General features: G+C 35.9%; 1 protein-coding gene across 1 annotated transcript; it reads left to right on the top strand.

Moving 5' to 3' along the window:
• Positions 1 to 783: 783 nt before the first annotated feature.
• On the top strand, positions 784 to 1,302 carry LOC150030857 (heparanase-like protein 1). Its single transcript, XM_090309393.1, has 2 exons — positions 784 to 861; positions 949 to 1,302. Exons 1-2 carry the CDS (start codon positions 784 to 786, stop codon positions 1,300 to 1,302), a joined length of 432 nt encoding a protein of 143 aa, XP_090165519.1.
• The last annotated feature ends 15,075 nt before the right edge of the window (positions 1,303 to 16,377 follow it).

Here is a 16,377-nt window from a genome sequence, read left to right as displayed (position 1 = left end):
AACAAAAACCTTTAATGGTGGCACCTGGTGCTTTCTTTGATGACAAATGGTACCATGAACTTGTTAAAAAAAACTGGATTCAAATATTGTCAATGCTCTAACTCATCATATATACAACATGGGTACAGGTAATTATGTACATATATCAATTAATATTTTTTTACCATTTATATAAACTCAAAAGTAAATATTATTATAAACTAATAATTGACACTTTTAATTTTGGTATATATACATATATAGGTGATGACCCCAAGTTGATTTATAGGTTTGTTAATCCAACATACCTAAGTCAAGTATCAAACACATTTAAACAACTTGATAACATAATTCAAAAGCATGCACCTTGGGCTTCTGCTTGGGTTGGAGAAGCTGGTGGAGCCTATCATGGTGGCAGTCCTCATATTTCTGATGCATTTATCAATAGTTTTTGATAAAAATATATTTTAGTTTACATCTTTTTCTGTAGTATATTCCCCCTCCATTTAATTTAAATTTGAATTGAGTAATAGGTATCTAGATCAACTTGGGATGGCCTCTTTGTACAATACCAAAGTATATTGTAGGCAAACTTTGATTGGTGGATTTTATAGTGTCCTCAAAGCTAAAACTTATCTTCCTACACCAGATTACTATGGGTAAGATTATTAAATTTATAAAAGTCAAATGTGTACCAATTAGTCTAGACTCTTATATGGATATATATATATATATATATCTAAATTTCTTTCTTACTTGTTTTGGTATTTTATTTTTATTAAGGCACTTCTCTTCCACCGATTAATGGGCTCAAGAGTTCTCAAGGTTGATAATAATGTCTCATCTTATCTTCGCACCTATGCTCATTGCTCAAGAGGAAGAGTAAGAATCCACTTTTTAAAATTAGAGAAATTTAATAAATATGTGCAACAATTAAATTTGAATTGATTACCTATCATTTCCTTGTAGTCTGGTGTAACCTTGCTTTTCATCAATTTGAGTAATACAACTGAGTTCACAATCAAGATTGAAAGCCATATGAACCCGAGTTTACATAATAGCAATTCGAAAAGACCAAGTGACTCTAATTTGAAGTATAGTTCAAAGGTCAAAGATCCAAATCTACCAACACAAAATGGTTTACTTAGAAGCTCTACAGTGCTTTTAAATGAAAATCCATTAGAGCTTACAAAAGAGGGGGAATTGCCAAATTTTACACCTGTTTATAGTGAGAGTAATTCTTCTATAAATATTGCTGCTTGGTCCATTGCTTTCATTGTCATCCCTGACTTTGTAGCTGCAGGATGTTTGGATGCACCTTAATTTCATTTTTCAATCAATCCCTAATTATACATGTGTGCTTATAATTGATCTTATGTAAACCAACTAATATGTGAGAAAGAAAAAGTTGTTAATGTCTAAAATAAATAAAACTGCATATTCGCACTCCTTATCTTTTCAATGTTATTATTATTAATTAGCCTTAAAACCTATATATATGAAATTTAACAAAAATTAGAGTTTTCAAATTGAAAATATATGAGAAGTTCATCTTTTGGGAGGACAAAAAAGAGAAAATAATTGCATTATTTGACTTCTTTTTACTGTCAGATTTAGTTGTATTTTTTCAATAAAGCTTTATATTAGTTCTTATTATAATTTGAAAATACTTTTTATAAAACTTGGTAAATAATCATAATCATTTTCACTCAATGAAGGACATTAAATTAATAGATTTTCAAAATTTATAAAGTGAAAGGTTACTAAAGAGCCAAGGGGAGGTAAATAAGTTGAAGCTCATGGTGAAGATCAGAAAGCTCATGAAGAACATGCAAGGTGGAGACTTGGAGACACTGAAACACATATCACAAACGATAACATGGAAAAAACACTTTCGTAAACTTTCCATTGCATTTTCGAAACGTTATCGTAGTCCATCTTATTGAAAGTCCTCGACTCTCCATAATGTTTTTTTTAACAATATAAAAAAGCCATAAAAAATCAACTTTTGGCAGCGTAAATTTATTGTTATGAAATCTTTTCATAGCGATAGTAAAAAGAGCTATAAAAGATCTTTTATAGCAATTATTATCACGGTAAAAGAAAAAATTATAGAAGGTATTTTAAAAAAATTATAGAAGGTATTTTATAACGCTTTTATAGTGGTAAGAAAGCACTATAAAATATATTCTATAACATTTTTAGGCATGCTGTTGCAGGCAATGTTATTGAAAATCTTTGACTTTCTCTAGTATTTTTTCAATGCCATAAAAAAGGCTGTAAAAATTCTATGGCATTTTTTCAACTTACATCAAAGACATAATTTTGTGTGTAAACATTTTATAGCATTTTTTACTGTAGAAAAAAAATGTTACAATCGACATTGTTATAGTTTAGAATTAGCTATATTTGTTTAAGGGTGCTTGGTGCTTGCTGGTTTGGTGATTGTCTCAGGAAATGTTTTGTAGGATGTCTCTTGGGTTGTCCATTCTGCAGCTTTATTTTTTCCTTATCTGCTTTTCCTGGGATGTTTTGCTCGATTCTTTTCTTATTTATGTTCTATCGATATTGAATGGGTCAAGTTTCCTTTTTCCGCTATACCTTTTTAAGTGCAAGTTGTGTTTTGCTAGAGTTCGATTTTCATTGAGCATCTTTATCTATTCAAGAGTTTTGTTTTGTGGCAGCCGATCGTCAGAAAATTGATTCAAAACTGTTTGTCTTGAAAAAGGTTGTTCTTGATCTTAAAGTATGTAATTGTAATTCTCGTAAGTGTGTAAATTCTTGAATAGTTAAATGCAAATAAAAGAAAATCTGAATATATTTCTACTTGCAAAAATGTTACCTCCCTCTCAAAACAGTTCCAACTATCATTTACAACAATAATTTTATTTTATTTAACAAAATCAACTAAAAACATACAAAATACTGTCAGTCGATTCTCAAATTACATGAAACATGTTTACTAATAGAAAATATTTTCAATCGGTTTCAAACTAATGGTACAAAATATACCTTCAAACATCCAAAACACATTTTCAACCATTTATCAAATCACAATAGTCAAAACATATCGTTATAAAAATAACATTATTTGTTTTAATGTAACCGACCCCTGATATTTGTACGCATATAGGAAATTAAATTTCAAATATTAAGCAGGATGAAATTTTATTTAAAGGGGTGGAAATTTAGAAGGGGAAAAATAGGAAATTTATTCATTATCCAAAAATAATGAATAAAGGAGCAGAATCAGGGAGGATTAATTAGAATTTGGACGCTAGCTAATTCAGGAGACAACGGGCAGTAGATAACTTTTTGTTTGGGCACTGCTCATTGGAAGAATTGGAGGTGAATTAATTGCCCATATACCCTTAAAATTTGAAAGAGTTAAAAAGAAGAAGTGGAATCCACAAGCAGTGAAGGCAACCATGCGTGAAAACTAGCGAGATTGGAGATAAAATTAAAGAGAGCGAGATTGGAGAGAAAATTGGAGAGAAAGAGTAAAGAGAGCGAGATTCTCAGCTAGACAATGGGAGAGAGTGGGAGCGGGAGTGAGCGCGGAAGCGAGAGTGAACGTGGGAGCGGGAGCGGGAGCGAGAGCGGGAGCGAGAGTGAGAGCGGGAGCGAGAGCGAGACCAGCAAGAACGAGAGCGAGAGCAGCGACAGCGAGAGCGAGATTCTGAGAACAAAGAGAGCGAGATTTGGACAGAAGCATGGATTATGCGTTGAATTTGGCCACGATCTTATAGATTATACATTGAAAAACCCTAAAATTGAATACAAACAAAGAATGATGACGTACGGGCAAACGTTAGCCAAGATTAGGTATCTTATTGAGAGGAATCCTTAAACCCTAAGTAATTTTAAAGAAGCCACCTGTAGGATGATTTGTCACACTGAGAAGAGCTGAAAACTACTATAAATAGGACCCTTTGCCGAAGATTTAACCCATTCTCAAACAAATCTCAGTAACAAAGAATCATGTGAAAGAGTAAGTGTGAGTGAGGAAGTTCTGTTAGGCTAAAAGAGAAAAGCTCGGGTAAGGTGCTGCCCAAATTTCCTTCTAGTTTAAAAAGGGAAAGCTCTACTGATCAAATCATAAAGAATAATAAGGAATAACTAGATCACAGTAAGTAGTTTATGTCACCCTCTCTTTAAATGTTCTATGGTAGTGTACCTTTATTATGTTGCATGGTTATGTTAATTGTTATATTGCATTACATGTTTAGAACACGTTTCTCTACAAGGGACCCCATGCATTATGTTTGTTCAAGATTACGTTAAAATCAAGTTTTAATTAGGTGTAAGTTATGCTTCCAGTCTAATCTTACGTTTATGTTAATGGTTGATGTTGGATGCGACTCTGGCCCTACTGACTGCATGACCCGCTAATCATCAGATAGGTTAGTTTCCGCTTAAGTCCTCATCTTCCTATCAGGGCGGAGAAATTTATGCTTCCAAGGCTGGCAGGGCATGTATGGTTGCACCCCTCCAGGCCTAATCTTACGTTATGTTTATGCTAAGGACTAGCAGGGTATGTATGGTTGCACCCCTCTAGTCCAATATTACGTTTATGCTAATGGTTGATGTTGGATGCGACTCTGGCCCTACTGACTGCATGACCCGCTAATCATTAGATGGGTTAGTTTTCGCTTAAGTCCTCATCTTCCTATCAGGGCGGAGAGATTTATGTTGGAAGCATAACCGACCACCACATGTTATTATACGTTTTCGGTCCCAACCATATGTTTTCATGACATGTTGCTTGTGATTGTGCATTTGGTCACTACCTTATGCGAGAACTACTTACTGGGTATATTATATACTCATCCTATATTTTTACAGACTTTGTAGGTAAGGACACAGCATAGATGGTAGAATTGGATGTCACTCAAATGGCCAACCATCAAACTCACTATTATAAGCACATGCATTTTGTACCACCACGCTAATGTTTTATGGATCCTGGTGTTTGATAAATAAACTTTTTATATAGTTTTTCTATTTAATTAATAAGATTGAGATATGTTCTTTGAAATTTTCACCAGAACTCATCTCATGATAGAAAAGTCTAAGTATGCATGTCGTAGCGGTCGGATCATAATGTGTAAGAATCTGGGCATTACAGTTTGGTATCAGAGCGTTTGGGCCAAATAGGCTCTATTGCATTAGAAGAGTCGTGGTGTTTGATGGTTCGGCCTGTTAAGTGATGCCCATAGCCATGCCAAATATGCTGGTAAGTGGAATTTTCGAACAAGTAATTTAGTAAACATAGGTATGAGTTAAAAAAATGATTTGAGAATACAGGACGTTCCATCCTTCAATATTTGACGAATCATCCGTGCATCCAACTATAACATTGAATTGGATAGAAATAAAACTATTTTCCGCCATATGAACATCCCAGAAGAACAAAAAGTAAATTGTGCCACCTTCATGTTAAGAGGCGATGCAAAGTTCTGGTGGGAATCCACACAAAGAATAGTCAAAGATACAGTCTCATGGCAGCAATTCAATCAGGCTTTTTACAACAAGTATTTCCCTTTGACAGTGAGATATCAAAAGGAAGTGAAATTTCTTAATCTTCGTCAAGAGAACATGTCAGTGGCAGAGTATGAACGAAAATTTGATCGCTTGTCCCACTTTGTCCCTCGACTAGTAGACACAGAAGAGAAGAAGGTGGAAAGGTTTATTTGGGGATTAAGAGAAGGCATTCGAGGCATTGTTACTGCTCTCCAACACAAAGAGTATGCCCTTACCCTCGAGTCGGCCTTACTCATGGAAGTAGATCTTGCTGCCAAAACCTCAACTTCTGAACGAGGATGCATGCCAAATGAAAAGAGGAAATTCGCCCAACAGGGCTTCCAATGCTCACAACAGCAAGCAAAAATTTCCCAAAGCACTCAAGGGGTACAGTCACCACAGAATAGTCAAACATTTACATATCCTAAGTGTAGAAATTGTGGAAAACACCATCAGGGATAATGTCTTCGGAACTTAGGGGTGTGTTTCAACTGTGGCCAGACAGGTCACTATACAAAGGCTTGCCCAAAGCTCATCAACCAAGTATCAATGGCCCAGACCACCCAGCCTACTAGTAACAAGGTTACCCAACAACAGCAAGGACGGGTGTTTGCTGTTACACGTCAAGAGGCAGAGGATCAAGATGCAGTTGTCACAGGTACATTACCTATCCTCGGGTATTATGCCTTCATTTTATTTGATTCGGGCTCTAGTCATTCATTCATCTCTACAACATTTGCACAACATGCTCAATTAACATCAAAGCCCTTAGGCTACATTCTATCCGTAGCTACTCCTGCCAGAGTATCTATGTTGGCCCACTCAGTAGTAGAAAACTTTGAATTATATCAGTATCAGGACATAAACTAGGGGTGACCCTTATCATCCTAGACATAAGTGATTTCAACATAATACTAGGTATGGACTGGTTAGCAGCAAACTATGCAAGCATAGATTGCCATAATAAAGAGGTCATATTCACCTTTCAAACAAGAACCAAGTTTAAGTTTAAGAGTTCTAATGCACCATCAGCCCCAAGAATAATTTCACCTTTAAAAACTAAACATTTGCTCAACCATGGGGCTTGGTCATATTTAGCAAGCGTAGTAGATTTACGAAACCAAAAGGATGAAATTAAGGCCATTCCTATAATAAGGGAATTTAAAGATGTATTCCCAGAAGAGTTACCAGGTTTACCACCTAGTCGAGAAATAGAATTTTGTATAGATCTAATTCTCAGAGCTGAACCAATATCTAAAGCACCATATAGAATGGCACCTGCGGAATTAAAAGAACTCAAAATACAGTTACAAGAATTGCTAGATAAGGGATTTATACGCCGTAACGTGTCTCCATGGGGAGCACCTATTTTTTTTATTAGGAAAAATGATGGATCAATGCGTTTATGTATAGATTATCGGGAGTTGAATAAGTTGACAAGAAAGAATAAGTATCCACTCCCACGCATTGATGACCTATTTGACCAATTACAAGGAGCCTCAATATTCTTCAAAATATACTTACGATCTCGATATCATTAACTACAAATCAAGGAGTCAGATATACCCAAGACTGCTTTTCGAACAAGATATGGGCATTATGAATTCGTTGTGATGCCCTTTGGATTGACGAATGCCCCCACAGCCTTCGTGGATTTGATGAATAGAATTTTTAAGGATCATCTTGATAACTTTGTGATCGTATTTATAGATGATATTTTAGTCTATTCCATATCAGAGGTAGAACATGAAAGAAAAACATCTTAGGGACGTTCTTTCCATAAAAGAAATGAAAAGTTGTATGCCAAATTCTCCAAGTGTGAGTTTTGGGTGCGACAAGTTGCCTACCTAGGGAATATTGAAAAGCAAGAAGGAATCTCAGTGGATCCTACTAAGATTGAAACGGTTATCAACTGGCCTCGCCCAGCAACAAGTCAGCGAGGTGCGAAGCTTCCTTGGATTAGCAGGATATTATAGACAATTTGTGAAGAATTTCTCAAGTATAGCATTACCCTTAACTAACCTTACTAAGAAGAATAATCCTTTTGTTTGGAACCAAGCATGTGAGCAAAGCTTCCAGGAACTAAAAGAAAAGTTGACCACAACCTCTATTCTCACCATACCTGACGAATCAGGGGGTTTAACTGTGTACAGTGACACATCGAAGAAGGGGCTTGGTTATGTATTGATGCAACACGGAAAGGTAATAGCATATGCTTCAAGACAACTAAAACCTTATGAACAAAATTATCCTGTTCATGACTTGGAGTTAGCTGCCGCAGTCTTTGCCTTAAAGATATGGAGACATTGCTTATATGAGGAAAAGATCCAAATTTATACAGATCATAAAAGCCTTAAGTTCTTCTTTACCCAAAAAGAGTTAAATATGAGGCAACGAAGATGGTTAGAATTAGTCAAAGACTATTACTGTGAGATCCTCTATCATCCAGGAAAAGCTAACATTGTTGCTGATGCTCTTAAGTAGAAAGTCAGCTCATACAGCAACTCTAAGTACCATCTCCAAACACATAATGGATGACCTGGAAAGAGCTGAGATCTCACTAATACCAGACACCTTCACAACTCGAATAGCACAGTTAATTGTAAGACCTGCATTAAGGCAAAGGATAGTTGAAGTATAACAAATAGATAAACACATAAACAAACAACTGTAGTAAGAAAATGGAGAAACCAATCAATTCTCTACAGCCCCAGACTCTGCACTCCTCTACCGTGGGCGTCTATGTGTACCAGATGATGAAGAAATCAAGAAAGAACTACTGAAGGAAGCTCATGAATCATGCTTTTCAATACATTCTGGGAGTACCAAAATGTATCGAGACTTGAAAGCACATTACTGGTGGTGTAACATGAAAAAGGATATAGCTGACTATGTAAGTAAATGTTTGTTTGTCAACAGGTGAAAGCTCTACGACAACAACCACAAGGACTTCTCCAGCCTCTAAATGTTCCAGAATGGAAATTGGAGCATATTTCTATGGACTTCATCTCAGGACTCCCGAAAACTGTTAAAGGCCACAACATGATTTGGGTGATTGTGGATCGACTCACCAAATCTCCCCACTTCCTACCCTACAAGATTACTCACACTATGGAAGCACTAGCTCAAATGTACTTAAAAGAAGTCATCCGGTTACATGGAGTCCCAATATCAATTGTTTCAGATCGAGACCCTCATTTTGTCCAAATTCTGGAAAAGTTTGCAGAAAGAAATGGGTACATAACTAAATTTCAGTGCAGCCTTCCATCCACAAACTGATGGCCAAACAGAACGAGTTAATCAAATCCTAGAGGACATGTTGAGGGCATGTGTTGTGGATTTTTACTGAAGCATGGGATTTGCAAATACACCTTATAGAATTTGCTTATAATAATAGTTATCAGGCGACGATTGGTATGGCTCCCTTCAAAGCCTTATATGGAAAGAAATGCAGATCCCCTATACACTGGGATGAAATCGGGGAGCGAACACTATTAGGACCTGAATTAGTGCAGCAAACATCAGAGTCAATTAAGCTAATTCGGGAAAGAATGCGAACAGCTCAAAGCAGACAGAAGAATTATGCTGATAACCGTCGAAACGAGCTGGAATTCAAAGTAGGAGATCACGTATTTCTAAAGGTAGCACCAATGAAAGGCATTTATGCGTTTCGAATGAAAAGGCAAGCTTAGCCCTCGCTTTATTGGACCCTTTGAAATATCAAAGCGTATTGGCCAAGTAGCTTATCGATTAGCATTACCACCCACCTTTTCTACAGTACATAATGTCTTTCATGTATCGATACTTCGGAAATACGTGTCTGACCCATCACATGTAGTAAATTATGAACCTTTACAAATAAGTGAAAACTTGGAATATGAGGAGACTCCGGTTTGCATCCTAGCAAGAGAGAAGAAGTCGCTTCGTAATCGGGAAATAAGTTTAGTGAAGGTTCTCTGGAGAAATCAGCAAGTAGAAGAAGCTACATGGGAGCGAGAAGAAGAGATGAAAGACAAATACCCTTATCTTTTTAAGAACCATGAAACTTCCGAGGACGAAAGTTCTTAAGGGGGAAAGAATGTAACGACCCAGATTTGTACGCATACAGGAAATTAAATGTCAAATATTAAGCAGGACAAAATTTTATTTAAAGGGGTGGAAATTTAGAAGGGGAAAACTAGGAAATTTATTCATTATCCAAAAATAATGAATAAGGGAACAGAATCAGGGAGGATTAATTAGAAGTTGGATGCTAGCTAATTCAGGAGACAACGGGCAGTAGATAACTTTTTGTTTGGGCACTGCTCATTGGAAGAATTGGAGGTGAATTAATTGCCCATATACTCTTAAAATTTGAAAGAGTTAAAAAGAGGAAGTGGAATCCACAAGCAGTGAAGGCAACCACGCGTGAAAACTAGCGAGATTGGAGAGAAAATTAAAGAGAGCGAGAGTGGAGAGAGCGAGATTGGAGAGAAAATTAGAGAGAGAGAGAGTAAAGAGAGCGAGATTCTCAGCGAGACAATGGGAGAGAGTGGGAGTGGGAGCAAGCGCGGAAGCGAGAGCGAATGCGGGAGCGGGAGCAGGAGCTAGAGCGAGAGTGGGAGCGAGAGCGAGACCAGCAAGAGCGAGAGTGAGAGCGAGAGTCGCGAGAGCCAAAACAGCGGGAAAGCTTGCGAAAGCGAGATTCTGAGAACAAAGAGAGCGAGATTTGGACAGAAGCATGGATTATGCGTTGAATTTGGCCACGATCTTATAGATTATACATAGAAAAACCCTAAAATTGAATACAAACAAAGAATGATGACGTACGGGCAAACGTTAGCCAAGATTAGGTGTCTTATTGAGAGGAATCCTTAAACCCTAAGTAATTTTAAAGAAGCCACCTGTAGGATGATTTGTCACACTGAGAAGAGCTGAAAACTACTATAAATAGGACCCTTTGCTGAAGATTTAACCCATTCTCAAACAAATCTCAGTAACAAAGAATCGTGTGAAAGAGTAAGTGTGAGTGAGGAAGTTCTGTGAGGCTAAAAGAGAAAAGCTCGGGTAAGGTGCTGCCCAAATTTCCTTCTAGTTAAAAAAGGGAAAGCTCTACTGATCAAATCATAAAGAATAATAAGGAATAACTAGATCACAGTAAGTAGTTTATCTCACCCTCTCTTTAAATGTTCTATGGTAGTGTACCTTTATTATGTTGCATGGTTATGTTAATTGTTATATTGCATTACATGTTTAGAACACGTTTCTCTACAAGGGACCCCATGCATTATGTTTGTTCACGATTACGTTAAAAGCAAGTTTTAATTAGGTGTAAGTTATGCTTCCAGTCTAATCTTACGTTTATGTTAATGGTTGATGTTGGATGCGACTCTGGCCCTACTGACTGCATGACCCGCTAATCATCAGATAGGTTAGTTTCCGCTTAAGTCCTCATCTTCCTATCAGGGCGGAGAAATTTATGCTTCCAAGGCTGGCAGGGCATGTATGGTTGCACCCCTCCAGGCCTAATCTTACGTTATGTTTATACTAGGAACTAGCAGGGTATGTATGGTTGCACCCGTCTAGTCCAATATTACGTTTATGCTAATGGTTGATGTTGGATGCGACTCTGGCCCTACTGACTGCATGATCCGCTAATCATCAGATGGGTTAGTTTTCGCTTAGGTCCTCATCTTCCTATCAGGGTGGAGAGATTTATGTCGGAAGCATAACCGACCACCACATGTTATTATACATTTTCGGTCCCAACCATATGTTTTCATGACATTGTAGAAGGGATGAGGAACCACTTACCTCGACCATCAATCTTATTACTCTCAATATAGATTGTAAACATAACGTTTAAGTGTTAGAACTTTGTTCAAAAACCTAAATCAACACCAAAAGATTTTCAACAAGAATATTCTGATCCAAAATCCATCATTAATCTTCAAAACACTAAATTAGTTCAAAACTACAAACAACATCCTTTCACAAGTCAAAGACTGATTTAACACACTTCAATTGAGTTCAATCTAGTCCGAAATGTGTTCAACCTGGCTAAAACTTAACGAAACACATAGAAATTTACCCTACCATTACAACGATGAGTTCTAAGAGTTTAAAAATACCATTCTAACACTTAAATCTAATTTGAAATAAGAATTAAAGCAACAATTCTTACCCAATCTTATTGAAAAGGCTCCAAATAATGTTGATTTAGGCTTATGGTATCCTAGAAATGTTGAATTTAATTTGGTAGGATATTCCGATGCGGATTTTGCGGGTAGTTTACTTGACCGTAAGAGTACTAGTGGGACTTGTCAATTTCTTGGTAGTTCCTTATTTTCTTGGTTTAGTAAAAAGCAAAATTCGGTTGCCTTATCCACTACCGAAGCGGAATATATTGCAGTTGCTAGTTGTGGTGCTCAAATTCTTTGGATGAAACAAACTCTTTGTGATTCTGGATTTAAGTTTGATAATGTTCCTATATTTTGTGATAATACTAGTGCTATTAATTTGACTAAAAATCCTATACATCATTCTAGGACTAAGCATATTGATATTAGGCAGCACTTTATTAAAGAGCATGTAGGCTCTGATAATCAATTAGATGATATTTTTATCAAGCCTTTGAATGAAGAAAACTTTTGCAAAAATAGGCTTGAGCTCGGTATTATTCGCTGTGATGCTTCTTGATTTTATAATTTTACTTGTTAAATCTTTTAGAAGGCATTTTGATAGGAGGAGATATGGAAAACATGTGTTAATATTCTTAGGGGGAGTTGTGCTAAATTTATGTTCATGTATTTAAGGGAAACATTTATGTAGTTCTAAATTTTTCTTAATTATTCTTTTTTATGATTCCACAGGGGGAGAAGTTTAAGAAAAATATGCTATAAATTTTTTATGATTTTGATTGTATTAATGTAACGACCGGATCCTTACATATTATGGTCCAACTGCTACGACATGCATGCTTAGACTTTTCTATTATGAGATGAGTTTTGATAAAAATCTCAAAAGAACATATCTAAGATTTTATAAATTAGGTAGAAAACTATATAAAAAGTTTATTTTACAAAACACTCGGATCCATAAAATACCAGCGTAGTGACACAAAAATGCATATGCCTATAATAGTGAGTTTGATGGTTGGCTATTTGAGCGACGTCCAGTTCTGCCACCTACCTGTGTCCTTACCTACAAAGTCTGTAAAAATAGGATGAGTATATAATATACCCAGTAAGTAGTTCTCACATAAGGTAGTGACCAAATGCACAGTCACATGCAACATGTCCTTAAACATATGATTGGGACCGAAAACATATAATAACATGTGGTGGTCGGTTATGCTTCTAACATAAATTTCTCCGCCCTGATAGGAAGATGAGGACTTAAGCGGAAACTAACCCATCTGATGATTAGCGAGTCATGCAGTCAGTAGGGCCAGAGTCACATCCAACATCAACCATTAGCATAAACGTAAGATTGGACTAGAGGGGTGCAACATACATACCCTGCTAGTCCCTAGCATAAACATAACGTAAGATTGGGCCTGGAGGGGTGCAACCATACATACCCTACCAGTCCTGGAAGCATAACCTACACCTAATTAAAACTTAATTTTAACATGATTGTGAACAAACATAATGCATGGGGTCCCTTGTAAAGAAAGTGTTCTAAACATGTAATGCAACATAACAATAACATAATCATGCAACATAATAAAGGTACACTACCATAGAACACTTAAAGAGAGGGTGAGATAAACTACTTACCTTGACTGTAATCTAGTTATTCCTTATTATTCTTTATGATTTGATCAGTAGAGCTTTCCCTTTTTAAACTAGAAGGAAATTTGGGCAGAAATTTGGGTAGCACCTTACCCGAGCTTTTCTCTTTTAACCTCACAGAATTTCCTCACTCACACTTACTCTTTCACACGATTCTTTGTTACTGAGATTTGTTTGAAAATGGGTTAAATCTTCAGGCAAATGGTCCTATTTATAGTAGTTTTCAGCTCTTCTCAGTGTGACAAATCATCCTACAGGTGGCTTCTTTAAAATTACTTAGGGTTTAAGGATTCCTCTCAATAAGACACTTAATCTTGGCTAACGTTTGCCCTTACGTCATCATTCTTTGTTTGTATTCAATTTTAGGGTTTTTCCATGTATAATCTATAAGATCATGGCCAAATACAATGCATAATTCGCGCTTCTGTCCAAATCTCGCTCACTCTGCTCTCAGAATCTTGCTCTCTCCAGTTTTCTCGCTAGGAATTCGTTCTCTCCACTCTCGCTCTCCCTGCTCTCAGAATCTCGCTCTCGCCAGCTTTCTCGCTAGGAATCTCACTCTTCAATTCTCTTCAATCTCGCTCTCTCTGTTTTCAGAATCTCGCTCTCTCAAGCTTTCTCGTTGGGAATCCCGCTCTCTCCACTCTCGCTCTCAAATTTTCTTTTCAGTCTCGCTTTCTCCAGCTTTATCGCTACAATTCTCGCTCTCTCCAATTTTTCCTTCAATCTCGCTCTCTCCAGGGATCTCGCTCTCTCTACTCTCGCCAACCTCAATCTCGCTAGCATCGCTCGTTGGGGTTTCTCGCTCTCCAATTCTCTCTTCGATCTCGCAGCTCTCTTCTCAGAATCTCGCTCTCTCCAGTTTTCTCGCTGGTGTGGCTCTCGCTCTCTCCCACTTTCTCGCTGCAAATCTTGCTTTCTCCAATTTTCTCTTCAATCTTGCTCTCTCCAGCTTTCTCGCTGGGTGGCTCTCGCTCTCTCCCACTTTCTCGCTGCAAATCTCGCTTTCTCCAATTTTCTCTTCAATCTCGCTCTCTCCAGGTTTCTTACTACAATTCTCACTCTCTCAAATTTTCCTTTAATCTCGCTCTCTCCAGCTTTCTTGTTACAATTCTCGCTCTCTCCAATTTTCCTTTAATCTCGCTCTCTCCAAGAATCTCGCTCTCTCTACTCTCGCTTTCTTCAATTTTCTCTTTAATCTCGCTCTCTCCAGGAATCTCGTTCTCTCCACTCTCGCTTTCTCCAATTTTCTCTCCAATCTCGCTCTCTCCATCTCTATCTCTCTCTCCAATTTTCTTTTATTTACTTATTTATTTATTTATTTATCATTAAATTAGGGTCTCGCTCTCTCCACCTTCGTTCTTTCCAATTTTCTTTTATTTTTATTTTTATTTATTTATTTATTTATTTATTATTATTATTATTATTATTATTATTATTATTATTATTATTATTATTATTATTATTATTATTATTGTTTCTCTACTTCCTAAATTAAGGTTAGGGTATTTATATTTATCATCCAATAAATTTCAATATTTAATTTTCTGTAGTGTATGCGTACAAATCTGGGTTGTTACAATTAATTAGGGGGAGAATTTATTTTTTTGAGTGAATTTCAAGAATGATCTTTATAGTGATATGTTGAATTTTATTATGTACTACATATGGTTTACATGTATTTCAAGCTATTTTCTTGAATAGTTTGTCATCATAAAAAAGGGGAGATTATTGGCTTTTTGGTTCTTAATCTCAAATTAATTAATCAATGTTTTGATGATAATAAACTCAATTTTTAATTACTGAAAATTTTAGTGTTTTAATATGTCCATAGCGTAAAGCTCGGAACAACGATTCCACACCTCTTGAATCACTCAAATCGGAGCTAAAACGAAGACGATATGACCTAAACAAGTCTATAGAGAAAATATCGTGGTGGATGACGTAGCATAACCAGACCATTTGCATGTAGACATGTGGCAGCATATTGGTTGAATGGTGGATCATTAAGAGATTAACATATGATGAACTTTTGATTTTTGGATTGATTTAAAAAAAATGAAATTTAAAAGAAATTTAAAAGGAAAATAAATTTAATATTATTTTATGTTTGTGTTTAACAGCTAGTTTTTTACACATGGTATGTTTTTTTATTTTTGGATTGACTTTAAAAAGAATGAATTTAAAAAGAAAATGAATTAAAAGAAAAATGAATTTAATATTATTTTATGTTTGTGTCTAACGGCTAGTTTTTGACACATGGTATGTTTTTTATTTTTATGGATTAATTTTAAAAAGAAAATGAATTTCAAAAGAAAAGGAATTTAATATTATATTTTGTTTGTATCTAACGACTAGTTTAGTTTAAAATCTCCACATTGATTTTTCTTTTCCAAAATCCAATGGTCCAAATTAATTGTGGTTTCTAAAACTTTTTTTCCTTTTCCATCTCTATATAAACCATCTTTCTCTCCAAATTTTGTATGAACAAATTTTACATTTCATAATCCTCCAAAACTCAAAAGTCTCCATTGTTGCTCTCTCTAAGCTCCCAATTTTTTTCTTTTCATCTTATTCTTGAGAGAGTGTTATTGTATTGTGAGGATAAATTTGTTGAGTGCTTAAACTTGTAAATCCACTCTAGTGAGAGTTGTATTGTGTTCTTCAAAAATTCCAACATTTGTAACGGTTTGATCCTAAATCGTGGAAAGGATCGGGTTTGCACTTAAACCCGTAAAAGGAGCGGTGGTGTAACTGTTGGGCTCTAATCCATGGAAAGAGTCGGAAAGATTTTATTCAAATTCCCAAGAGGCGCTTGGGGAGTGGAGTAGGTCGAGTTTGACCGAACCACTATAAAAATTACGGTGTCTTCTTCTCTAACTCTTTCCTTTTTATTTTTGCAATTAATTTAAGCAATTTATTGTATGCTTTAGTTTGTTCTTATTTATTTGCTAAAATTTGATAGAATTAAATTATCACACTATTTGTCATCTTATTTGTTGCATAAATTGAATTTTTCTTATTATTTATAAAAAGTGTATTAATTAGTTTAATTGGGTTAATTTAGAAAAAAAAAAAAGTTTAATTAAACCCTATTCAC

This window comes from Benincasa hispida, unplaced genomic scaffold (assembly GCF_027475165.1).
Source record: "Benincasa hispida cultivar pf3 unplaced genomic scaffold, pf3_genome.v1.1 HicScf1613, whole genome shotgun sequence".
Classification (NCBI taxonomy): Eukaryota; Viridiplantae; Streptophyta; class Magnoliopsida; order Cucurbitales; family Cucurbitaceae; genus Benincasa; species Benincasa hispida.
Note: the sequence above shows the minus strand (reverse complement) of the source record. Positions and strands in the feature narration are given on the sequence as shown.

Excerpts from the sequence above, each read along its gene's own strand:
- LOC150030857 (XM_090309393.1), top strand. The coding sequence starts at position 784 with ATGGGCTCAAGAGTTCTCAAGGTTGATAATAATGTCTCATCTTATCTT. Across the intron at positions 862-948 it reads CTCATTGCTCAAGAGGAAGA|TCTGGTGTAACCTTGCTTTT; the intron begins GTAAGAATCCAC and ends ATTTCCTTGTAG.